This window comes from Labeo rohita, chromosome 24 (assembly GCF_022985175.1).
Source record: "Labeo rohita strain BAU-BD-2019 chromosome 24, IGBB_LRoh.1.0, whole genome shotgun sequence".
Classification (NCBI taxonomy): Eukaryota; Metazoa; Chordata; class Actinopteri; order Cypriniformes; family Cyprinidae; genus Labeo; species Labeo rohita.
Window position 1 is genome coordinate 5,183,176 of NC_066892.1, and position 26,727 is coordinate 5,209,902.

The 26,727-nt window shown below is 30.6% G+C and overlaps 1 protein-coding gene across 1 annotated transcript in view; it reads right to left on the reverse strand.

Annotated features, from left to right (window-relative positions):
* st18 (ST18 C2H2C-type zinc finger transcription factor) overlaps positions 1-26,727 on the reverse strand; it is an 86,829-nt gene that overhangs the window by 15,005 nt on the left and 45,097 nt on the right. The window contains 10 exon segments of the mRNA XM_051098361.1: positions 194-439; positions 5,046-5,242; positions 6,934-7,133; positions 7,236-7,328; positions 8,739-8,829; positions 11,224-11,358; positions 14,181-14,633; positions 14,636-14,881; positions 21,458-21,651; positions 25,036-25,066. Of these exon segments, the coding sequence (XP_050954318.1) occupies positions 194-439; positions 5,046-5,242; positions 6,934-7,133; positions 7,236-7,328; positions 8,739-8,829; positions 11,224-11,358; positions 14,181-14,633; positions 14,636-14,881; positions 21,458-21,651; positions 25,036-25,066 (1,886 nt within the window).

The following is a 26,727-nucleotide window of genomic DNA, read 5'->3' on the forward strand; positions in this document are numbered from 1 at the left end:
GAGTAATGATGCTGAAAATTCAGCTTTGCATCACAGGAATAAATTACATTTTAAAACATATTCATATAGAAATCAGTTATTTTAAATTGTAGTAATATTTCATAATATTACAGATTTTATTGTATTTTTTGCAGCTATAGTGAGCTTAAGAGACCAAAAAAATCACAAGTAGTGAGAAAGAACTCTCTCTCACCTCTTTGTCTTGTTGCACAGGTGTTTTGCTGTAATTCAGCGGCGTGTCCCAGGCATTCTGTTCGTAGAGGACGCGGTAGATGGCCGGGGAGATCTGGAGACCCGCTGCTTTGGCTATAGAAGGTTCAGGTGGGGTGAAAAGAGCGTCTCCTAATGTCGGCATCACAGGAGAGTCCCTTGCTTTTTCTCGCTTTTTCTTCATACTTAAATCAAGCGTTCCGTTCTCGTCTACCTCAATGAGCGAGTCCTGAATGATAAAGAAGCATAAAAAATCTTGTTGATAACCAACTTTTGATAACCAGAGCACTTTTCAATGTTTTTAACTTGTTTTCCAAGCTAAAAAAAAAAAAAAAATCACACTATTATTGCTCATAGTTGGGGTTAGAGACTTTAACAAATCCCTAAGCGTGAATATTACAGTTATCCAACCATATGCTTTTACTTTCTCTAGAATATTTTTTTTATTTTTTTTTTTCAGGAAAATTCATATTTGTTTTCAGCAAGGATGCATTACATTGATCATAAATGACAAAGACATTTATAAGATTTTTTCACAATATTACTGTTTTTATTGCATTTTTGAGCATAATTTTTTAAAAAGAATAAATAATTAATACTTTTAATATGCAAGGATACATTAAATTGATCAAAAGTGATAGGAAAAACGTTTATAACAGATTTTAAATTTAAAAATGTATCATGTATTTATCAAAGAATCATAAAAAGAGATGTATTATTATTTCCAAAAAAAGTTACAAAAGAATTATATTTAAAATACATTGTTCTTTTGAACTTTGTTCATTAAAGATTTATTAAAAATAAAATGTATTTAAATAGTTATTTCAATTTGTAATATTTTTTCACAATATTTCAGTTTTTATTGCATTTTTGAACATAATGTTTAATATACTACAGTTCAAGATAGTTTATAAATAAAAGAATACTTGTAATCTGCAAGGATGCATTAAATTGATCAAAAGTAATAGTAAAGACATTTATAATGTTACAAAAGATTCATATATGTCAAAGAATCATAAAAAGAAATGTATTATGGTTTCCAAAAAAAAAAGTTCAAAAGATTTATATTTCAAATACATTGTTCTTTTGTACTTTGACACTGACGACTGAAGTAATGATGCTGAAAATTCAGCTTTGCATCACAGAAAAAAAAGTATTAAAACAGAAAAAGTTAATTTAAATTGTAATATTTTTTTCACAATAATACTGTTTTTATTGCATTTTTGAGCATTTTTTGAGAATTTTATCTATATATATAGAATTTATTTGTATTTTTGAGCATAAAATGATTATTTAAAAAATCTTATCAAGCTTTGTTTTTTTTTTTTTACTTTGAATTAGTACTTAGTATTTTATTTTCAGATGATTAATAATGTCAATTTCTATTAAATATATGTACGTTTTCTAGTTAATAGACTTCGATATGGTTATTTATTTATTCATTTTCCTACCATTTTCTTCCCAGTGACAGGTAGTTTTCTAGATGTCACCCACAGTCGTTTTAGGTCACAATCATTAATGCTGAGTTTAAAAGCTTTGCGTTGCTTAATATCATAACTTTTACGACCAACAGATGTGCTTGTGTGTGAATTTGTGTTCTAGTGTTAAGTCTTCATGCAACTCGTTAACTGCTTAAAACGTGACGCACCAATTATTCCGCACACATTTCGCACGGTAGCAAACAAAGAGAGCTTATCAGGAACTAATCGTGATAATCGTGCAAACCAAATATGGCTCTCTTTTTTGAAGCAGCTAGAACCGACCGACAGCACACCTATCGAGTTCATCCCTGTGCAGGATGTGAGTTTTTCTCGTCTCTTGACATTCACTCCAGCCTCAGAAACAAGTGAGGTGACATCTTTCTCCCACACTTCCATGAAACGCTGCAAGACGATAAGCCATATTCTTAGAAAAAAACACAAGCGACTTGGCACAAACAGGGAAATCAAGATACTTAACATGCATAAAGACATTTCGACGCAGACATCAGCAGATGACAGATCGACTAACACTGTTTTATTCATTCGCTCAGTTTGTACAGTATACCTGCTCTCTGCCCACTGAGTGCTGGGACTACGAACGGCCTGTGTGGTGTGTAGGTGTGTGAAGCGTTTCACGCCATACTTCTGCGAGTTTCTCTCAGTTTTATCTCTCCGTGTTTAAGAGGAAGACCTGCTTTGATTTGAGCTACCAAACTATATGTTTCTAATTTTTACTAAAACATACAGTATTAGGATCCTGGATTGCTTTTGTTATGTTAGCATAATATAAAAAAAGATAATATATAATAATTTACATATAAATAATATCAAATTAATAATTATTAATAAATAATATTGATACATATTTTGTATCTGTATATAATTTTATTCATGAAAAAATATGTTATCTAGTTTTACTACAAATATATACGCCAGAAGACATTAAATTTTTTATATTATATTTAGAATTAATATTTAATAGCAATTTTTTGGCACTTTTCCATTTTTGTCTGAAATAATAAAATAAGAAATAATAGAGAAAATGTTGCAAGCCGAATTCGAGCTTGCTTTGCCCATATGCACTAACCACTAGGTCATGACTCCAGCATGCTTTTTAACACATTTTGACATTTTTATAAACATATCAACAGTTTTGTTTTTCTATTAAAAAAAGGGCTGAATATTTAAAAAAATATATAATATACTGTACATCGAAGGTATCAAACTGGATGTGATGTTTCTAGTTAATTAAAAAATACACGCATTAGGATTCTGGATTGTTGTTTTAATTATGTTAGCACATAAGAAAAGTTTCTATGAAGAAAAAGATTTTCGTAGTTTTTCTGACTTTTGTTTTTTATTATTTTATTATACATATATATTTATATTTAATATTTAATAGCTCAATTTGTTTGTCATATAGCTCAATATATTAATTACATTAAATTACACAATTTTTGTGTAAAATGTATTAATATTAATGTTTTATAAGTGTGTGTGTGTGTGTGTATTTACTTTTTAATAAAAAAAAATGTGATTCATTTATTATTATTATTATTATTATTATGATTATTATTTTTTTTTTTAATGAAAAGGATTTTCATAGTTTTACAAATGCATAAAGCCAGAAAACTTTTTTATATATTTATATTTAATATTTAATTGCTCGCTTTTTTTTTGGCACTTTTCCACTTTTGTCTGAGAGAAAAGAAGAAATACAGAAAATGTTGCAAGCCAGATTCAAACTTGTTTTGCCCTTATGCACTAATCACTAGGCCACGACTCTAGCATGAGTATCAACACTTTGTTTTTCTATTAAAAAAGGGCCTGAATATAAAAAAACAATATACTGAACATTGAAGGTATCAAACTACATGATATGTTACTAATTATTACAAAAATAAACAGCGTTCTGTTTTTTTATTATATTAACACATAAGAAAAGTTTAAATTATTCACATTATTAATTCACATTAATTACATTAAATTAATTTTTTTTCTAACAATCTCATAGTTAAACAAATTATATATAAATATTATTAATAAATACATTTGTTTTAATTAAAAATGTTCATAATAAAAAGATTTTCATAGTTTTACAAATGTGAATTTTTAAAAAAATATATATTATATTTTTCTAATTTTTAATATTAATCACACTTTTTTTATTCATACATTTTTTTAAAGATTTTAATCACTTTTTTGGCACTTTTTCTCTGGAGAAAAGAAGAAATAATACAGAAAATGTTGCAAGCTGGATTCGAACTTGCTTTTCCCATTTTGATTGTTTTTTTCCACTTTTATTAATATATGTGTATCATATGTGTTTGTTTTTCTATTAAAAAAGGGCCTGAAAATTAAAAAAAAATACAATATACTGTAATATCAATTATTACTAAAACACAACATTAGGACCCTGTGTTGTAGTTTTTTATCATGTTTTTTTTTTTTTTTATTAAAATTGATTATGCATTTTGACTAAATTACGTTAAATTACGAGTGCTTATTTTTAATAAGAAGCTTGTGTAGTTTCATAAACATATAAAGCTAGAAAACCTAATATTTATGATTATAATAGCTTGCTTTTTTGGCATTTTTCCACTTTTGTCTGAGAGAATATACAGGAAATATCATAATCTGGACTCACACATGCTTTGCCTGTATACACACTGTTTATGGTTTCCATTTTTTGTTTATGTATGCTTGTTGTTTTTAATAAAAAAAGAACATGACTATATCATAACATAACATATCTATTTTCACACTGTAACATAGATAACCTGGCGGCCTGTGTAGACTTTCCTTATTTAATTTAAATAAAAGAGTGATGTCTATTAATCCCCCAACCAATTGATTTAATCCAACTTCTCATAGATCGTCTGTTAGAGATCAACGCCAAAGGATCTGTGCGAGCTTATCTAGGATAATATATTACTTAGCAAAATGTCTTCGACCATCTGCACTGAAAAAAAAAAAAAAAAAAGCATGCTCTCTCCTGCAAACAAGAGAAAGACCCAACATTACCATTAGCACAAGTAGAAATCAAATGCACGGCCACATGTTTTACAAAAAGCCTTATAATTGTCATGGAGAAGGAAGCTGTGATTGTATTCCTCCCAACTCTTTTTGATGTGATTACACAAATTCTCCTTTGTGTACATTAAAGCTTTAGGGGCAGTGTGGGTACAAGAAAAAAAAAGCTCCCACTCTCTTGTTGTTGTGCCACCAGAGGCAACGCAGTTCTCTGTGCCAAAAAGTGTCTTTTGATGTTACTCCTCTTTTTCATACACAAATCACAGTTGTTTCAGAATGACCACATTAAATACCTTTTTCTGAGTGCTCTAATTTGATTACCTTTGTGGATGATGCCAGGGGCCGGCTGGGGGGCAGGGCCTCGGCGTTGTCCCGGCAACGGGTGGAGAGGTTGAGGATGGCTGCGGATGCGATGTTGGACTGGAGGGCGTTGCTTTGGGCTTTATGGCGACTCGGGCTGTTGTCTCCGGCCATGATCATGCGACCACCGGAGCCCAGAAAACAGGGGAACTGAGCGGCTAGAAACGGTAGTCGTAGTTAGTACTCAGAAAAAGCAGGTTTAAAAAAAATACTATACATGTATTGAATGTACAATTAATAAACAATATTATTACACATTTGTATTTATTATTTAATTACATATACATGACAAAAATATGTCAAATTAATTCTATAATGTTAATATTCGATTATTATTAATAATAACATATTACCATTTTTATTATAGATTTTAGTGTAGATGAATTTACAATATTCATGTATATTTACAATAATGTATATGTATATATGATTATAAAAAATAATATTATAAATTTTATAAATTTTATTTTTTAAATCCTAAAGAAAATGTAAAATTATATATATATATATATATATATATATATATATACACATATATACATTAGTATATACATATAAATATATTATATTTTTATATATATATATATATATATATATATATATATATAATTTTGTTATATATACTTATTAGTTATATATTTACATTTTATATGTATTAGTTACATATTTATATTTTATATTATATATATATATATATATATAATAGATTTTATTATTGATTAATTTATAATATACATATATTTGAATAATGTATATGTAAATATGATTGATTATTATTTTTTGTTATTTTTATATTATTGTAATTTTATCATACTTAATTAAAATATATTTCATAGATTATTTTTAAACCATAAAGAAAATATATTAGATATATATTTATATTTTATATATATTAATTGTTTATTTAATTAATATATATAATTTTATTATTTATTTATTTATTAGTTATATATTCTTAATTATTTTATTTATTATATATATTTATATAAATGTAATAAATTACATATATAATGTAAACAGTAATGTATACATATGATTTAAATGAATATCATTAGAGCTCATATTAAAATATTAGAATATTTTAAATTAATATATGTAATATACATATGAAATATATATTTAAAATAACATATATATATATAATATATTAGAATTCATATTAGAATATATGAATATTCTAAATATGTAATAAAAATATAGAAATAATTTATTATATTTATTATTATTTTTTAATTATTTTATTAGTTATATGTATTTATATGTGTAAATATAGTATATATATTAAATATATACATATAATTAAAATACAATAAAAAGTATATGCATATATATTAAATATACATTAGAATTCATATTAGAATATATTACATTTATAAATATTTTTTAATTATTGTAATATTTATAAAATTTCTAAATTAATATGTAATAAAAATCTATAGTAAAATTATATAATTTATTACATTTAGAATTATGTGTAAATATGATTAATAAATAATATTTATATACATTTACTTTTTTTTTTTTTAATGGAAAAAAATTCTAAGGAAAATGTGAATGGTGTTTTCACATGCAACGTTACTGACATGAGGCCAGGGTGTTGCTATGCAGTTGCTAAGATGTTCTGAGTGTTTTCAGTGTTGCTATGTGGTTGCTAGGGCGCCTTTTAGGTGGTTGATTATTGGCCGAAATCAGAGTGCTTGGTATAGACTGTATAGAGCAGATTGTAACAGGTGACTGTGCATATACTGCTCGAAGTCACACTTGATGACACTGAAAACAACTTTTTTTTTAAACAGTAATGTCAGTGCATGCTGGGTAACCTTTGATTTGAAACAAAACACACACTCACAGTCAGGAAAGTGTGAAGATTCGTGACTCTGGTCGGATGCCATCTGAGCCTGCTTGCCAAAGACCTGGGCGTCAAAACTGGCGTAGTCGAAATGGCCTTTAGTGTACTTGTCCATGTCTTTGGCCATGCTGGCCTGCAACGCTGCCATAGGATGTGCAAATCTGTACGTGAAGTCAAATTTCTTCATGTTTCCTAAAGGTCTGAAGAGAGAAAAAGAAAACAGCAAGACTTCAGAATTGCATTCATGTTTTTAAAACAGGTTTAGCATAAGAATAAGCAGCTCCTAGATGAAGGTTTCTTACCTCGTCATCCTCTCTGCCGTCTGTCTGCACTTTGCGGGATCCTCCTGCGGTTTGGAGATCTTTTCAGCAGCAGCTATCGGGCAGCCTGAGAGACTGGGTGAAAAAAGATATCAGAAGTTAAGTCTCCTTTGGGTTGTTAACTTTATTTTAATTGCATTTGGATGCATTGAATTAATTGTACAATTAAGAAGAATCCAGTAATTTCTATGCAATAAACATCACAGTGTTTTATAGTCTAGTTAAGTGTCATTGGATTTTTCCTGATAAAGCGAAACTTCATGTTCCTTTTTAAGCAATGTTCCAAGTTTCTTTGCAAGCGCATCTCTTTTTTGGGGGGTAAATTAACAGGTCTGCTGCTTTAAGGTGGTTCAAATCACTGCAACAGTGCAAAATAGAGTAACATTGCATTCTCTTTGTGTCAAATTCTGGATATAGTCAAATGTTATTATAAACCACTCGTCATTTCATTTTCCCCCCGCAATTGCTTCCCTGCTGCTAAATATCTATGCAAATCTGCTTACAATGATGAGAAACGAGGTTTGTAAACAAATTAATAGAGTGTAATAGCGTAAATTTAATGTTGAGTAAAGCTTTTGTTACTTAAAATAAAATACACTTTAACTAAAACAAAATATTGTTAAAACTTACATTAAATTAAATTAACAAAGGAAGCTAATTTCTAGCATGGGATAAATATTCCAAAAAAAAAAAAAATAATTAAGCTGGTTCAGCCAAGGCAACATTTCTCATTTTCATTTAGTGTAACTTGATGTACTTAAAAAAAAACAAAAAATAAAACAATAAAAAATATTTAAAAAATAAATAAATAAATAAATAAAATAAAATAAAAAAAACATGGAAGCTCATTTCTGGCATGGGGTAAATATATATATATATATATATATATATATATATATATATAAAAATCAGCTAATTCAGCCAAGGCAATTTATTTTTTATTTTCACTTAGTGTAACTTGATGTACTAAAATAACTAAAAATAAAATAATAAAAATAAATAAATAAAATAAAATAAAATAAAACAATGGAATCTCATTTCTGGCATGGGATAAATATTTAAAAAAACAAAAACAAAAAAAAAAACAGCTGGTTCAGCCACGGCAACATTTGTCATTTTCATTTAGTGTTACTTGATCTACTAAAATAACTAAAATGAAAATAAATTAAATTAAATTAACAACATTATATATATATATATATATATATATATATATATATATTGATTTTAATAGGAAGAAAGAATAAAAATATTCCTTGGCAAAAACAGGCTTCTATAAAAAAAAAAAAAATAAAAAAAAAACTATATAGACATATTTCAAAATAATAATAAAAATAAAAAGACAAAAAACAACAAAACTACTAAATCTTTAAATGAAAATTAAAACAGTAAATATAAAAATAAAAACGAATTTATAATATTAGTACAGGCTCTAATAGTATCCTAATGATACTAGATTAATCCATCTGTTTTCATTGTGCTGACCTTCTATGCGTGCTACGGTTACTGTTGACATGACCTCTTCCTGTACAGCCAGGTGTCGGACACTTGAGGACGTTTTCGTGCATGGCGAGGACTGTAAGAAACAACAGAATAATGTTTAACAAAAGAACAGTTGTATAAAATGGATAATTTATTAAAGAAACAGTAATTCAAGCATGTACTGCAGCTGTTTCAACATTTCATGCTAAGTAAAGTTTCCCATGCCATTCTTTGCCATTTAAAATTGCGTCTCGCTTCAAATATGAACATGCACAAACATCATGACTACAAACGCATTTTGATTACCATTTAAGAGACACACACATATTGTTGAAGTCCTATCCTTAGTAACTTTTGGCTCTGTTCATAATTAGTTTGGAGGATGTGCCCGTCTATTTAGGCTGCATCCGCGGGTCCTTTGATTCGCAGAATGCTGCCTCTGGTTTAGGAGTACATGCTTTCATATTGGAGGGAAAAAAAGGGAAAAAAACTTAATTACATTTTCTGTTCCTTTTGTCACATCACTGTTTAATGGCGAATGTTTGTTGTGCTACTCTCAAATGGAGAAAACAGCAAGTGAAAAGTTGCTTCCAGAATGCATTTTTAATTCACAGGAAATCAAACCTCACTTGTGTTGATGACTTAAAAATTTCTTTGAAAAAAAAAAAAGCTTTTTTATTTTAAGTTTCAGCTTGGTGCAACACTACGTGGGTTCCACTGGAAGGCTCAAGATAAGGAGTAAATACATAATTGACATGTAAATTACATACTTCATAATCTGTGATTTTTTTTTTTTTAATTAGACACATTTTTGACTAATTGAAATGTCGAGAAATGACACTTCAAATTATGTTTAATGTATGTTTGTAATATATATCACATCTCCAATAATAAAAAATGGTAATTTGTTACTTTTTGCAGGAAAAATGGGCAATTAGCTTTGAACGTACAAAAATAAAAATGGATTGCTGAATTAAAATTATCAAATACCATAACAGTTTGGTAATAACCGTAAATTTGTTACCAGTGATTTGTTTGGCAATAAAAATAATTTCATATCATTAAGTAAAAACGCAGACAAACGTAATTATTTTCTTAAAATTAAATGTAAAACTAAGTATTATTATATATAATTAAAAATATAAAATTAATATTTTGTATAATGTTATTAATTTATTGTTGCAATAAAATCTAAAGTTATATATAAATATATATATATATATATATGTATATATATACACACAATAATTAATTTAAAAGATAAAATTCATTTTTGTATAACTTTATATATATTTTATACTATATATATGTATATATATATATATATATATATATATATATATATATATATATACATATATATATATATAGAAACTTATTTTTATAGAAATATATATTATATATATAAAATTAATTTAAAATATAAAATAAATGTTTTGTATATTTTTATAAATGTATTGTTGCATTAAAATATAAATGAATATAATATAGATGAATGAATGAATGAATGAATGAATATAATATTGCAATATAAAATATAAAATCTGTTTTAGAAAATTTTAAATTACAATTCTAATTTTTAGAAATTCTAAAACTAAAGATTATTATTTTTTTAATATATATATATATATATATATATATATATATTAGAAATGTATATATAATTATATATATATATATATATATATATACATACATACATACATACATTTTAAAATAAACAAATAATACTTGTATAATTTTATAAAGTTTTACAGTCACATTAAAATATAAAGTAATATAATAGTGCAATATAAATTATAAATTCTGTGAAGTTTGTAGTGACAAAGGTTTTTATAAATTATATATGTATATATATATATATATATATATATATATATATATAAACTGATAATTATAATTAATTAACTGAATACATTTTTTTACATTTATTGTTGATTTAAAATTCTTTTTTTTTTAAATTCTGAAAAATCTTTTTTAAAAAATCATTAACGTTTAACTTAAGTGGCAAATGTAGCACTTTGTCACTCTTAAAATTTAGGAAAAAGTTACAAATAAAACAGTTAAACAGTTAAAAATAAATTAGTTAAAGCGAAAATAATACGTCCTTTAATACTAATATGCATATTTAAAAATGTTCTATGAAAAGGAAAAAATCTTCCATTTTCTGTCTCAGAAACGAAATAATTATTTGATATTTTTATAGCAAGCATTTAAATTGATATACGTCATGTAACGTCTCCATGCAGAAATGCGCTGAACATAATAGAGGCTGGTTAGTAAAGCAATCACCGTGTAATCTTTTGTCCCTCAGTATTTGTACGACTAAACCTTGATCATTAGTATAGCATGAATATTTATGGGCTGAAAATGATCACAGTGTTGTTATCACTAATTGTATTTGTTCTGTTTGTATTGTACTGCTGTGAAGGGAGGAAATGTGTCTAATGTCCTCAGGAAGTGATGCGTAACACGAGAACAGACTCACTCTCTGGGGGCACTCTGACTTTGTGGGGACATCCTGATAGACTCCGGTGATGAGGGTAGAGGCCCGTCACATGACCCGTCCCGTCACAGCCCGGGGTCGGACATTTGATGTCTTTCTTTTCCGTCCGAGGAGAATCTATTACACACACACACACACACACACAAACGAATGGTAAAACAGTGCTCTTCAAGAACGTATAGCTATAGTTAATCACATCCTGTCACGTTTCTCTCTGTGTAAGCTGAAGCGCGTCCTGTAAAAGCATGTTGGCTGTGTATGTATTCATCCGTGACATTAGTTAAGGCTGCGGTCTTACTCAGGGCACCGGTTTCTTAGCGCTGATCCATAGAGAGATTATCTTCAGAGATTACCCATTAAACAGCAGTCATTGCAAGAATCAAAGTGCTTAAAGCTCACATCAGAGATACTTTACTAGGATTTATGACTTAATTTATGCTCATGGTAAAATATCTGGCTGATACCGATAAAAAATCCAGAGATGTCATCAGAAGATTTTCTTCTTGTACTTGTATTTTTTTTTTTTTTTTTATAAAACATGTTGGTTATTTACTATTAAATATTTTGTTGCCAACATGTTTTTAGCACTTAAGAGGATTTTATTTATCTATCCCTCTGGGCTAGAGTCTCTTTCTTTTTATGTGTTGATACTGCAACATGCCAGTCTTATTGCGAAACTGCATATAGGCTAATATAAAACCTACCACCAACACATATAAATGTAAAGACGTTTTATACAAATACAACAAGATATGGTAACACTTTACAATTAGATTCCATTTGTTAATGCATTAAATAACATTGCCTATCAATAAGCAACACATATGTTGCAGTATATATTAAACTTTACTGTTAATTAATAAAAAATACAACTGATCAGTATGTTAGCAGTACTAATGTAGTTAACTAATGGAACCTTTTTAAGAGAATTTTAATAAGAATTTAAAATTAGCATTAATACTGTAAACAACAATACTTACAGTAATAAGCCACAAGAAAACATTTGCTGTTCTTAGTGAAACACTGCACCACCAATGTAGATGAAATATCACGCTCAAACCTCTACAACACTCAGACAAACAGAGTTTCCTGCAAGACTTAACTTACTATAGCCTACAGCACCAAACGGTTGCTATAAATATACAACGCAACAATTTTACCAAATATATATAGTATGTATACAACTAGTTAAGTCAGACCACTGAATGAATTACTCTGCTGAGTTGGTTCTTTTCAGCGAATCAGAAACACATAGGCCTACCACGCATCTAGTAAAGTCTGACCACTGGATGAATGACTCTAAAGAGCCGTTTGTAAGCAAATCATAAACATACAGCACAACTGGTTAAGTTTGACCACTGAATGAACGATTCTGAGTCACTTATTTTTACCATACATTATTTTTCATACCGTGCATCTAGTAAAGTCGGATCTCTGAATAAATGACTCTAAAGAGCCATTTGTAAGCGAATCGGAAACATACAGTGCAACTAATTAAGTCTGACTACTGAATGAATGACTCTAATGAGTCAGTTGTTTTAAGCAAATCAGAATCATATGTGGCAGAACTAGTTAAGTCCAACCACTGAATAAATGACTCTAAAGAGCCGTTTGTAAGTGAATCGTAAACATACAGCCCAACTAGTTAAGTCCGACCACTAAATGAATGACTCTTAAGAGCCGTTTATAAGTGAATCAGAAACATACAGTGCAGCTAGTTAAGTGTGACCACTGAATGACTGACTCTAGTGAGTCGGTTCTTTTCAGCCAATCGGAAACATATACCATGCAACTAGTTAAGTGTGACCACTGGATGAATGATTCTAATGAGTCAGTTCTTTTCAGTGAATCAAAAATAGATACCGTGCATTTAGTTAAGTCCGACCGCTGAATTAATGACTCTAAAGAGCCAGTTATAAGCGAATCAGAAACATGTACAGTGCAACTAGTTAAGTCTGACCAATGAATGAATGACTCTAATGAGTCGGTTCTTTTCAGCCAATTGGAAACATATCCCATGCAACTAGTTAAGTCTGACCACTGAATAAATGACTCTAAAGAGCCGTTTATAAGAGAATCAAAAACATGTACAGCGCAACTAGTTAAGCTGAACGAATGACTCTAACGAGTCAGTTCTTTTCAGTGACTCTGAAACATATACCGCGCATTTAGTAAAGTCCGACCACTGAATTAATGACTCTGAAGAGCCATTTACCATTTATAAGCGAATCAAGACTATCAGCTGGAGTCGGTTCTTTTTAGTTAAAAAAAAAACACACAGCGCAGCGTCCGACCGCTGAATGAATGACTCTAAAGAGCCATTTATCAGTGAATCAGATACATGTTCAGCGCAACAAATCTGACTGCTTACAGAATTACTCGTCAGATCTTTTTAATGAATCAAAAACATACAACGCGACCAGTATAGTCTAATTTCAGAATGAATGACTCTAATGAGCTTGTTCTTTTTTAGTGAATCACAAACAGACTCCTGATTGAATGGTTCTTATGAGTCATTGTAGTGAATCAAAAGCATACGATGCAAACACTATAGTCCAATTGGCAAACAAATGACTCTTATGAGCTGGTTCCTTTCAGTGAATCAAAAACACAGAACTAACTGTGAGTTACTGATTGGTTATTCATATGATAACATGCGTTTAAAAAATACTTAAATGAAGTTTATGAATGAAATACATTACTATATTTTCTTTGTTTGTTTAGCACTGCTGGATTGATATTGGATTGCCTTTATTAGACTTTAAAATTTATTTATGCCTCCAAAATCTAATTAAATGTTTGTTCAAACACATAACTGAACTGTTTAGAAGTATTTATTATTGAAATCATTTGGCAGTGGAACTGCATTTCTTTATTCGAAATATCCATTCCTTTAAAGAAAAGTAAACTGAATTGTAAATGAGGAACCAGAATCTCACCTTTGCTGCTGTGGTACATGGTCCGAGCGTCTATCTCCAGCATCCTCTGCTGCCTCCGTTCGTGGTTCATCTGCTCCAGGAGGAAGCGGTCCATGTCTTTGTAGGCACTGTGGAGGACCTGTCTGTGTTCAGACTGCAGCACCATGGCCTGCTCTAGAAGACTGAGGTTCAGTCGGGCCCTGTCCAGCTCCAGACGTCTGGCCACCAGACCTGGACCCCAAACGCCTCCTCGCTCCTCCATCCTGGGTGTCTGGAGCTCCTCCTCACTATCGCTGAACTCTCTCGCAGAGCCATACTCCTCCATCAAGCTCCCTGCACTGTTTCGGTTCATGTAAGCAGAAAGAGCGTCTTCGTGCAGCTGCTGTCCGATCCGGAGCCTCTTCATAAGAGCGTCGTCCGCAGGCGGACTGGGGCTGTGATGGATCCCGTTGACCTTCGTTAGGGCGGAGGAGCGCTCCACTCTTCTTCATCTGCCTCTCTGTCTGGAGACAGGTGATAACTGGCTCTGATCTCTTCTTGGTTTTTGTCTTCAAAGTCCTGGTTGTGTTCCTCCTCCTCTTGCTCATTCTGGTGTTCGGATATCTGAGCCGCCAGGTCTGGCGAACCTTCACTCGTTTGTTCTGACCAAGACAACAAGTGGTGAGACTTTGCGTTGTGATAAATAGCGTCTTCCAGAACATCACCGCCGTTGAGGTCTTCATCTGAGACACAGAAGAACGGATGGGGCTTAAATTGATGGATCATAAGCAAGAGCTCATTACATGATTGTGTTTGGAGGGAAAATACTAACAGATGGTTTTCAAAGCTTTCAGAATCACAATTTGTGACAAACATGACAACTTAAGGGAAATGAAGGGAAATATTATAAACCCTAATAAGTAAGTAAATGCAGGCTTCATTCAAAAACAAATACAACTAATAAAATTATTAAATTAAGTTAAAATGATAAAAGTGGGAAAATTAGAAAACAAAAAATAAAACATATTTAAAAAAACATCATGACAGTTTTACATGTATCCCAAGTGCTAAAAAATATTTTCGAAAAAAAGGGGAAAAAATAAGTTTTGGAAAGAAAAATCATTTGAAAATGTGATTTTTGGGTTAAAGGAAAAACAAATAAAATTATTAAATTAAATTGAAATAAAATAATTAAAAAAAAAACTTAAAAAAAAAAAAAAAAACTCTGTGACAGTTTTACATGTATCCCAAGTGCATAAAAATATTTAAGGAAGAAAGGGGGGAAAATTAAGCTTAGTAAGAAAAAGCATTTCAAATGTGTTTTTTTTTAAAGGAAGAATAAATCAAATTATTAAATTAATTTAAAATGATAAAAGTGGGAAAATTAGAAAACAAAAAAATTAAACATACTAAAAAACATCATGATAGTTTTACATGTATCCCAAGTGTATAAAAATATTTTAGAAAAAAAGGGAAAAAATAAAGCTTGGAAACAAAACCATTTTCAAATGTGATTTTTTAAAGGAAAAAAATAAAAATTTTTAGAAAAAAGGAGGAAAAATTAGCTTGGCAAGAAAAAGCATTTCAAATGTGACTTTTTGGTTAAAGGGGAAAAAAAGATTAAATATATTTAAAATGATAAAAGTGGAAAATTAGATAACCAAGAATAAAACATATAAAAAAAAACATCACAACATTTTACATGTATCCCAAGTGCTTAAAAATATTTTAGAAAAAAAAGGAAATAGAATAAAGCTTGGCAAGAAAAAGCATTTCTGGTTAAATGAACAAAATTTGTAATTTAAATTTAATTTTAAAATGATATAAATGGGAAAATTAAAAATGACAAACATGGGAAAGGGAAGCACAAAATATGACAAACCGTAATAATAATAAACTAAATAAAATTACTAAATTAATTTAAAATGATAAAAATGGGAAAATTAGAATATAACTACAACATATTTTTACAAAACATCATGAGAGTTTTACATATATAAGTGCATAAAAAAAATTAAAGCTTGTCAAGAAAACCCAATTCAAATGTTATTCTTTGGTTAAAATAAAAAACAAATAAAATCAATAACCGTATTAAATTAATTTTAAAATAATATAAATGGAAAAACTTGAAAATTAAAAATAATGTAAAGAAAAAAATGGGAAAGCGAAGCACAAAATATGACAAATCTTAATCAATAAGAAGACAGATAGACTGAAATATACACATAACTTGACCTTAAAAAATAAATGAATAACATATATTAAATGTACAAATATCCATAAATAAATAATTGAATCTCCCATCTGTACAACTTATGTAACCAACTTGCTAAAAATGATATACGCATTGAAAAAAAAATGTTTCCACATCCACAATGGATATATAAAACTGAATGATATAAAGCTGTAAACGCTAATCAGAAGGAAGCATGATTCGCTGTTCTACTGTACTACTTTTGATAAATCCATAAAGCTTATTTGACTGGGGTTTACATGATGAATAATTCCTTTTTTGACAAATCTCAGACCTTTTATCCTTTAAAATCACCTTTAAACGACTCATCGAAATGGCCACAGACCCGATTATATTAAGTAATCGAGTCAATGATTAACAAAAGAAACTATCAGCTGGATTGATTTACAATCCACCGCTGATCTCCCTGAAACTTACCCGCCGGGGTTAAAGCTCTTTGGGCAGCGGGGTTTAAAGTTCAAAATACAGCGTAAGCGCGAGATGCATCTATCCTCTTAGAGAGCCTTATGCCACCCTCCGAACCATATGCAACCACTGAGTTGATTAGATATTAGAGCATTTTGGCTGCTGCCACATTGCGCTTTCAGGGGCTTCTAATGGGATCATACTGCCTTAACAAACAGTTGCTAGTCTTAAAGAGCATATAAAGTAGTCCTGCTTTTAATCCCCCCAAAAACATCCCTAAATGGGGGATAGAGAGCTCAGTGGCATTTACAATCTCACCCGTCTCTTGCCAAAAATGGAAACCAGGCTTTGAGGGGTTAGAGTGTGCTTGCCGATGCGTTCGTACCATGCCAAACTCCGGCATAATGTCGCAGAGGTCTACTTTGGCGCCGTACGAATGCGAAGGCATAATGCTAGCGCACAACCTAAATTTTGATTCTGTTTGTGCAGATAATTATAGTTTTTATGCATGCTGCTTGAGGAAAAGGCTGCTTAATCTCGTCCGTTTTTATTTTTGGAATTGCATCCCATTGTACGCGTGGCGAACGTTACAGCGCTGATTCTTGAGATGAAACATTGATGTTAATCTGAACGGATCACTAGAATGTTTTTTACACAAATTATATATTTCATTTGAGTTTGGTTTCATTTTCACTTACCAAACCACTTAGCACTTCTCATATAGATTAAGAAAATATATTAAACTTAAGAAAAATGACTTATATTCACAGTAATTTTAGTACAAATATTTCAACAGAAATAAAAATCTATTTACCTGGGAAGTAAAATGACTTAAGATATTAAGTGTTGTTTTCTGTAAAATGTATCAAAATTAAGTGAGTTTATGCTTTAAAAAAATAAAAATAAATCTGCCAGTGGGGTAGGAAAAAAAATCATTTTCCCTTTAAATTAAGTTTGTTTTTCTTACCCTACTGACTCTGTATTTTTGTTTTTTTACAAAATTTAAAATTCTAGAAATGACTTAATTTTGTTTTCTGTAAAAGAAAATGAGACTTAAAAATATCCTAATTTTCCCTTTTTAATACCCTACCATTTTTTTTTAAACAAAACTTTTTTTTTTCCAAGCTAATGTATACTGATTTAAAATTATTTCCTTACTCTGTATTTTTGTCTTTTTTTAGTACAAATATTTAAACATTCATAGAAATGACTTAGGATATTAAGTGTTGTTTTCTGTAAAATGTATCAAAATTAAGTGAGTTTATGCTTTAAAAAAATAAAAATAAATCTGCCAGTGGGGTAGGAAAAAAAATCATTTTCCCTTTAAATTAAGTTTGTTTTTCTTACCCTACTGACATTTTTTTAAGCATAAACTTGATTAAATTTTCAGAAAATGAGACTTAATATATTCATTTTAATATCTTAGGTTTTTTTTTTCCAGTTAATATATCCTGATTTAAAATAATTTCCTTACTCTGTATTGTTGTCTTTTTTCAGTACAAATATTAAAACAGTCATAGAAATCAAGATTGAAATTTTTTTTTTCAAAAATGAAACTTTTTATCTTAATAAGTTTTCCTAAACTAATAGTTCTCACTTTAAATTAAGTTAGGGTTAGGTTAGGGTTAGCCTACTGATATTTTTTTTCTTTAAGAAAATGAGACTTAATATCTTAATTTTCATATCCTGATAAGCTTTTTTCCCAAGTTAATGTATACTGATTTAAAATAATTTCCTTACTCTGTATTTTTGTCTTTTTTTCAGTACAAATATTTAAACATTCATAGAAATTACTTAGGATATTAAGTGTTGTTTTCTGTGAAATGTATGAAAGTTAAGTGACTTTATGATTTAAAAAAAAGAAAAACAAATCAGCCAGTGGGAGTAGGATAAATTAGCGTTTTCTCTTTAAATTAAGTTTATTTTTCTTACCCTACTGACATTTTTTAAGAATAAACTTGATAAAATTTTCAGAAAATGAGACTTGATATCTTTTTCAAGATATCTTTTTTTCAAGTTAATGTATATTGATTTAAAATAGTTTCCTTACTCTTTATTCCTAAAAAATAAATCTGCCAGTGGGGGTAGGAAAAATAATCATTTTCCCTTTGAATTAAGTTTGTTGTTCTTACCCTACTGACATTTTTTAAGCATAAACTTGAGAAATTTTTCAGAAAATTCTTCAGACTTAATATCTCATTTTCTCTTTATTTTTCAGTACAAATATTAAAATATTCATACAAATCAAGATCTTTTCACCTGAGAAGCAAAAAGCCAAACAACTTAAAATATTAAGTGTTGTTTTCTGTAAAATATATCAAAATTAAGTGAGTTTATGCTTTTTTTAAAAAAAAAAAAATATGTCAGTGGGGGTATGAAAATTGGTTTTCCTTAAAATTAAGTTTATTTCAATATCTTAATTTTAATATCTTAATAAGTAAACAGCAAAAAAAGAATAGAATAAAATTATTAATTTAATTAAAAAATGACACAAATAGCAAAATAAGAAAATGAAAATAATCCTTTTTTTTCTCAAGTTAATGTATATCAGTTTTATTAATTTTTTCAAAATTTGTACTGGAAAAAAAGACAAAAATACTAAGCAAGAAAATTATTTTTTTGTGTGTTTTTATACACCTTAAAATACACTTTACTGACCAGCTTTCGAACTGTTTATTATTAATAAAATATTAAAATCAGACAAGTTAGTCTTCATCCTGAATGATATATTTTTCTGCATAATAGCAACTTCAGAAAAACAAAATGGCTACAAAACAGCTGTAACTACATGTGATTATTTTGTCAACACCATAAGATTTCAGATTTTTTGAGTGCTCTATTTATTATAAATATCCAAAATGACAGCACCTATTATGTTTGTATCTGACGGTGTGAACAGAGAAGGAAAAAAGCAGTTTTTTGTAAGAAAATAGAAGAAGAGGCTGCACCAAAACATGTACATACTGAACATATTTAATTTTAAACTTTAATATTTTTAATCTCTAATGCCGTTTTGTCTCGTATCTCAAAAACAAAAAACAAGCATCTGGACGGCCGCACCGAATAGATTCCACAGCGAATGCACTTAAAAGCGTCCGATTTCCCTGATTTTGTCGCTTTTGTCAGCAGTTTGAGGTGTGAAAACCCAAAGCGGTCCAGCGCAGATGAAAAGTTCGCCAGTTATGCTAAGACACAATTAACAGAGCAGATGATTAGGAGTTCTCTGCCATCCAGATGGAGATACAGCCCTGACCAAAAAAAAAAAAAAAAATACAGAACAGCGAAAAAAAAAAAAAAAAAAAAAAAAAAAAAAAAAAGACTGGAGCGAACAGGGCGAAAAATGCTTGGATGCAGAGAGTGGTTTGTGTTTTGGAACAGGTGAATGGTTTATACTCCAGAATAACCATTACCATTGTGTGTATGGAGACCAGAAGCTTGGCTGGAGTCACACACACACACACACACACACACACAACAGCACCAAATGGAAGCCTTACACCCCTTTAATTTCTCCCCTGCCTTTCCTTTTCCCTTTTTTCTCCCGAAATTCACATACCCCTCTCGTCCCCCTACAGATCCATTAATTTCGCCACGGTCCCAGTCGCCATCCACTCCCAGTCACACCCCGCGCATTATGTCTTTTAATTTTTTTTTTTTCCACCAGCACTTCTTCGGTAGTGCACTTTGGCAAAACGCAAAGCAAACATGTTGCAAGACAGCAGGGAAATATGACAAATGAGATTTTGCTACTGCAACTTCGGAACATTTCAAAGAAGGAGGAGGGGGGGTTAAAAAAGGTTATGATTATTGTGGGTAATATGAAATCAGAGAAACAAATAAATTCCATTTCCAATGATGCTGTTCAATTTATTGAGCTATTTTGTTGTCCATTTAACAACCCACATGTGTCCAATAATGAGGCGCACACATTATGCCTAATTATGTATATTTGGGCTGCGTTCGATGGTCTAACAAAAGCTTTCGAAAGGGACAATTACGTTTGTTGCTTGGTTACATCGTTAAAAATATACCAAATAAGTGCAGATTATAGGGGTGTGGAGGTACACATGTAAAGCATGGGTATTGTTGCCAACATGCTCATAATTTGATTCATTAGGAAATGGCAGCATTTTGTTTCTAGAAAGGAGACTGCTTTAAAACGTAATATCGACTTTAACGTTTCCGTGCCTTCGTTGCCAAAAATGTTTTGTTGCTGGAGTGTATGATCACTCTCTTTTGTCAACGAGGCACAATATAATTTGGTGCATTCTATTCTCAGTTACCCTATTTGCATAATTATGCAAGCAACCACACTTGCTTATAAAAAAGCACTTTTCCAAGCTGCATAATCAAGCCGGCGGCGGCAGCTACTTTAACGCCGCCGTGAGTTTTTAATCCGGGTTTCAAAGAAGTCGAGCGGAGGAAATCGCCTTAATCTGGACACCGGATGCGCTGGAAAAAACGGCCTGTCGTGAACTTCCCCGGGATGGACGAATAGACGAATGCGGGAAGGGGAGGGAGGAGGGAGAGGAGACGAAGGAGGAGGAAAAGGAGGAGGAGGAGGAGGAGGGAAACAAATATATGAATGCAACAGATGGTAGTTTAAAATTCAGCGTCAATTGTTCATCAAAACAGACAAAACAACAGGACATCTGTCTACCTGCTGGAGTGTCAGTGTTCCTGGGCGCGTCTTTGTCCTGAGCGCTTGCCAGGTCTTCTTCGCCGTCCCCCTCGCTGGGGCAGGGACTGGGACTGTAGTGGCGGGGCTTCATCAGGAGCGATTTCCTCTTGTTGACTGGCGCCCCGCGGGCCCCTTCCGCCGACGCCCGCTTTTTAGCCGCTCCGAGATGCGAGCTGAAAGCGGAATGCGAGGGTCAATTAATGGACGCGTCGTGTCACAAATCAACCGAGTGTGTGAGCGCTTGAGGTGCAAAGATATAATGAATCTGACCCGTGAGGTGCTGGAGGTCAAAGCTCTGTTTAGACACTCGGAAGGCTAAAACGGTCGTTCAACGGTTCGTTCGGCACTCAAGCTTCTTTAGAGAGTAAAAAATCACGTTTCATCAATGTGATCAAAGTTTTGCTTTGTTGTGGAAATTGACTGAGCTTTGTTACAATGGTACAAATAATGTTACAACATTCTGTTTCAAGTAAATGCTGTTCTTTTGAACTTTCGGAAGGAATTCTGAAAAATTGTATCACGGTTTCCACAAAAGAAAAAGCTCTGTTTAGACACTTGGAAGGCTAAAACAGTTGTTCGATGGTTCTTTCAGCACTTAAGGTTCTTTAGAGAGTAAAAAATGTCCTGATGTTCTTCAGATCAGTGTTTTGGTTCATTGTAGAACTTCTTAAAATACTTACAAGTGTATTTTTATGCATTAAACTGATTGAAAGTGAGCTTTGTTACAATGGTACAAATAATGTTACAACATTCTATTTCAAGTAAGTGCTGTTCTTTCAACTTTCTGAAGGAATTCTGAAAAATTCTGAAATTTCCGAAAAATGTATCATGGTTTCCGCAAAAGGAAAAAGCTCTGTTTAGACACAAGTCTAAAACAGTTGTTTGATGGTTCTTTCAGCACTCAAGGATCTTTGGAGCGTATAAAATGTCCTGCTGATGTTTTTCAGATCAGTGTTTTGGTTCTTTTTGCAACTCAGTAAAAGACTTACAAATGCAAGCATTCATAAAATGTATTGAAAGTGATGCTAAAAACTTTGTTACAATGCTGCAAATAATGTTACAACATTCTATTTGAAGTAAGAGCTGTGTTCAGCACTCAAGGTTCTTTAGACAGTAAAAAATGTCCTGATGTTCTTCAGATCAGTGTTTTGGTTCATTGTGGAACTTCTTAAAATACCTACAAATGCACTTTTATGCATTAAACTGATTGAAAGTGAGCTTTGTTACAGTGTTACAAATAATGTTACAACATTCTATTTCACGTAAGTGCTGTTCTTTTCAACTTTCTGAAAGAATTCTGAAAGTTCTAAAAATGTATTATGGTTTCCACAAATGGAAAAAGCTCTATTTAGACACTTGGAAGTCTAAAACAGTAGTTCAGTGGTTCTTTGAGCATTCAAGGTTCTTTAGAGAGTGAAAAATGACGTCCTGATGTTCTTCAGATCAGTGTTTTGGTTCTTTGTGGAACTTCTTAAAAGACTTACAAATGTATTTTTATGCATTAAACTGATTGAGACTGAGCTTTGTTACAATGTTACAAATAATGTTACGACATTCTGTTTTAAGTAAGAGCTGTTCATTTAAACTTTCTGAAAATTCCGAAAAATGTATCATGGTTTCCACAAAAATATTAAGCAGCACAACTGTTTTCAACATTAATAATGATTAAAAAAAAAAAGTTTATTGAGCAGCAAAACAGCATATCAGAATGATTTCTAAAGGATCATGTGACACTGAAGACTATAATGATGCTGAAAATTCAGCTTGGTATCACAGGAAAAAATTACACTTTATATCCATATATATCCAAATAGAAAACAGTTCTTTAAAACTGTAATAATATTATTATTGTTTTTACTGTATATTTTTTTAAAAAACATATTGGTGTTTCTTAATTTACATTTCTGGTCTTACCGTAAATAATTAGTTTGGGCAAAAATATAATCACTAATAATTCCACCTCTGAACCGACTTTCCATTTCGGCCTTCTTATTTTTCAATCCCACCCCCCCAACCATTTATTAAACACCACTTTTCACCATCCAATCAATTCCCGATGGAACAAATCAAGCCTCTGCCTGCATTTTGTCTCACTGAACATCCTGTTTCGCACAAAAAAATATGTTGAGGAAGTAAAATGGGTGGAAAAAAGCATTTTGTGCTCTTTGGGGCAGCGAGTTTGTTACAAAACTCATCAGGGCAGCATCTGAAATTCCCTGCAAGATGTGACTAAGAAAATCAGCATCGCAGATCCTCATGTGTGAACTTATGTGTGAACGCAGAGTCCAAAACACTCAAGCATGAACTGGCTCATTATTTTCAATGAGAAATCTGTTGCTATTATCAGCTATCACGCTGCATAATAAGCAATGATACAGAGAATCAAATGTTTGCTGTAGGCCGATATCATGAAAAAGGTTAGTGTGGCGTTTGACACAAAATGCACAAAGAAATGCACAAAAACAACTTGCACTGCATTAAAATAAAGACAATATAACGCGGTTTCATAAAAAGAAGCATGCAAAAACTCAACAAAACTATAGTATTTGAAAACTCAAGTCACACATTTAATGTATGAAAAAATAGAATATAAAATAAAAAGAAAAAATATAATAAAAAATAAAAATATATATTATATTATATTATATTATATTATAAAAATACAGTCCAAAACTAAGTAAGTTTGATTTTTTTTTCCAAAGTATTTTTATGCATTAAATTGATCAAAAGTGAACTTTTATAATGTTACAAAATTCTGTTTTAAATATGTGCTGTTCTAAAAATAAAAACGTATCATGTTTCCACAAAAATATTACACAGCGCAATTGCATATTAGCATATATAATAGCAAATCAGCATATTAGAATGATTTCGGAAGGATCATGTGACACTAAAGACTGGAGTAATGATGCTGAAAATTCAGCTTTTTATCACAGGAATAAATTACATTTTAAATATATTCAAACAAAAAACAGTTATGTTAAATTGTAACAATATTTACAATATTACTGATTTCACTGTATATTTTTTAAATAAATTAACAAGACTTTACTCAAAAACACTAAATATTTTACAGATGATTTAGCCATGCCTATTTCTAATCAAAAATTAAGTTTTGAAATATTTACAGTAGGAAATTTGCAAAATATCTTCATGGAACATGATCGTTACTCAAACTATCCTAATGATTTTTGGCATAAAAGCAAAAAAAAAAAAATATATATATATATATATATATATATATTATATACATATATATATAAATAATACTCAATACTGGTTTTGTGGTCCAGGGTCACATTTATATATATAACTGACTCAATTCAGCCACTAAAAACCACATTAAAAGACATTGAGCAAAACAAAAACTCTTGATTTGTGTGCAAACATGACTTTAATAGTTCACATCCGATGCAATTCATTTATTTTTAAGTGTGACTTAAGTGTCCAAATACTGAAATCTAACATGCGGCTTTTGACAACTGCACGTATGCTGTACAAGCCGTCAGAAAAGCCATAAACTGACACTCGGAAGCAGGTAGTGAACTCTGGCTTACCTGGGCGCCTCAGCGATGCAGTCAGGCAGAACTGCAAACAGAAAAAGAGAGAGAAAGAGTAAACACACATGTTTACATTTCCACCAGCGCGACCGGCCCCTCCAGCACCTGCCTGTGATCCTTCACACACCTCTCGCTTTAATGTCACACTCAGACGGACACAATGACGAAGGCTCCCGCTGACTCGGTGATAGACGCTTATGTTGAGGATGCGGCTCGCGTCGCATACAAAACATCAGACATACATCATAAACCTCCTTCTTGTGCTTTGAAAGTATAGCTATGGATATTAGCAAAAAAGATGCAAATCCATACAAAACACAGATGCAAATAAGGCTTCGGGTAGTTTTTAAACCACATGTGAGAGAGGATGTGGGCTTGTCCAGTATCAGCTGACCTGATTTTGAGATTGAGTAGTGATGCTGATGGGTAAACAACAAACAAACTCAGTTCACACCAGTATCAGCATGCAGGTTTGATTAACCTGCATTTTTGGCAAAATATTCAGTAGTGAATTGCTCCTTTAAGGTCAAGCATTCTGTGTAAGGTCTCAGGACGAAGCCCTGACTGTTAAAAAACAGTCAACAGTCAATAGCAACTAGTTTAGTCTTCATTATAAGACTATACAAAGACTAAAAGAAATAAAAATGTGCAGAAATTTTATAATAAGACTTTTGTTGGTGCAACACAAAGTATCGATTGATTGACTGATTTTAGTCTAATAAAAATACAATTTTATAATAAATTAACATGCATATACAACATTTATGTATGTATGCATTTATTTAATGATATAATTTTCAGTATATAATTGATAAATTTTTTACTTGAATAAAATCAGGTCATTTAAATGTTCCAACATGATGTACTTTTTACACTACATTTTTTCACTGTAAATTTTTTTTTTCCAGTTTCAACTTAAAAAGTTAAGTTCAGCAGCTGCCTTAAAATTTTTTTTGTTAAATCAACATAAAAGCACAAGTTATTTTAACTCACTAAGTTGATTTAACTTAGGCAACTTTTGGCAACTGCTAAACTTAAGTTTTTAAGTTGAAACTGGTAAAATCTTTTTACAGTGTATGGACTGTAATGGATTATTTTATATTTCAGTGATTTTGCGTTTGCTCGCAAATTTTTTTGCGTTCTCTCACAAATCATTTGAATGGAAGAAACTTTGCACTCTCTTTTAAAATGTGTTCTCTCATTAAACATTTTCGTTTTCTCATTAAAATTGCAGTCTTTTGGAGAATATTAATGTTCTCTCATGAAAAAATGTACGTTTTTTTAGACACATTTTTGCATTCCCTAAGAAACTTTGTGTTCTCTCATCAAACAATATGTATAACAAAAGTATAACATTTGCATTCTCTTGTAAAACATTTGTGATCTTTTGCAAAAATGTTTTGCTCTTAAAACGTTACCCCAAGAAACTTTGCATTCTGTTGTAACACATTTGTGTTCTTTCAGAAAACATTTTCACAAATTTAACATTTTCACAATTTAACAATTTTTTTTTGTTAAATTTTTGCATTCCCTAAGAAACTTTGCGGTCTCTTATAAAACATTTGCGTTCTCTTGTAAAACATTTGTGATCTTTAATAAATGATTTGCATTTTTTAGCCAAATTTTTGCATTTCCCCAAGAAACTTTGCATTCTCTTGTAAAACATTTTGCACAAATGTTCCATTCTCT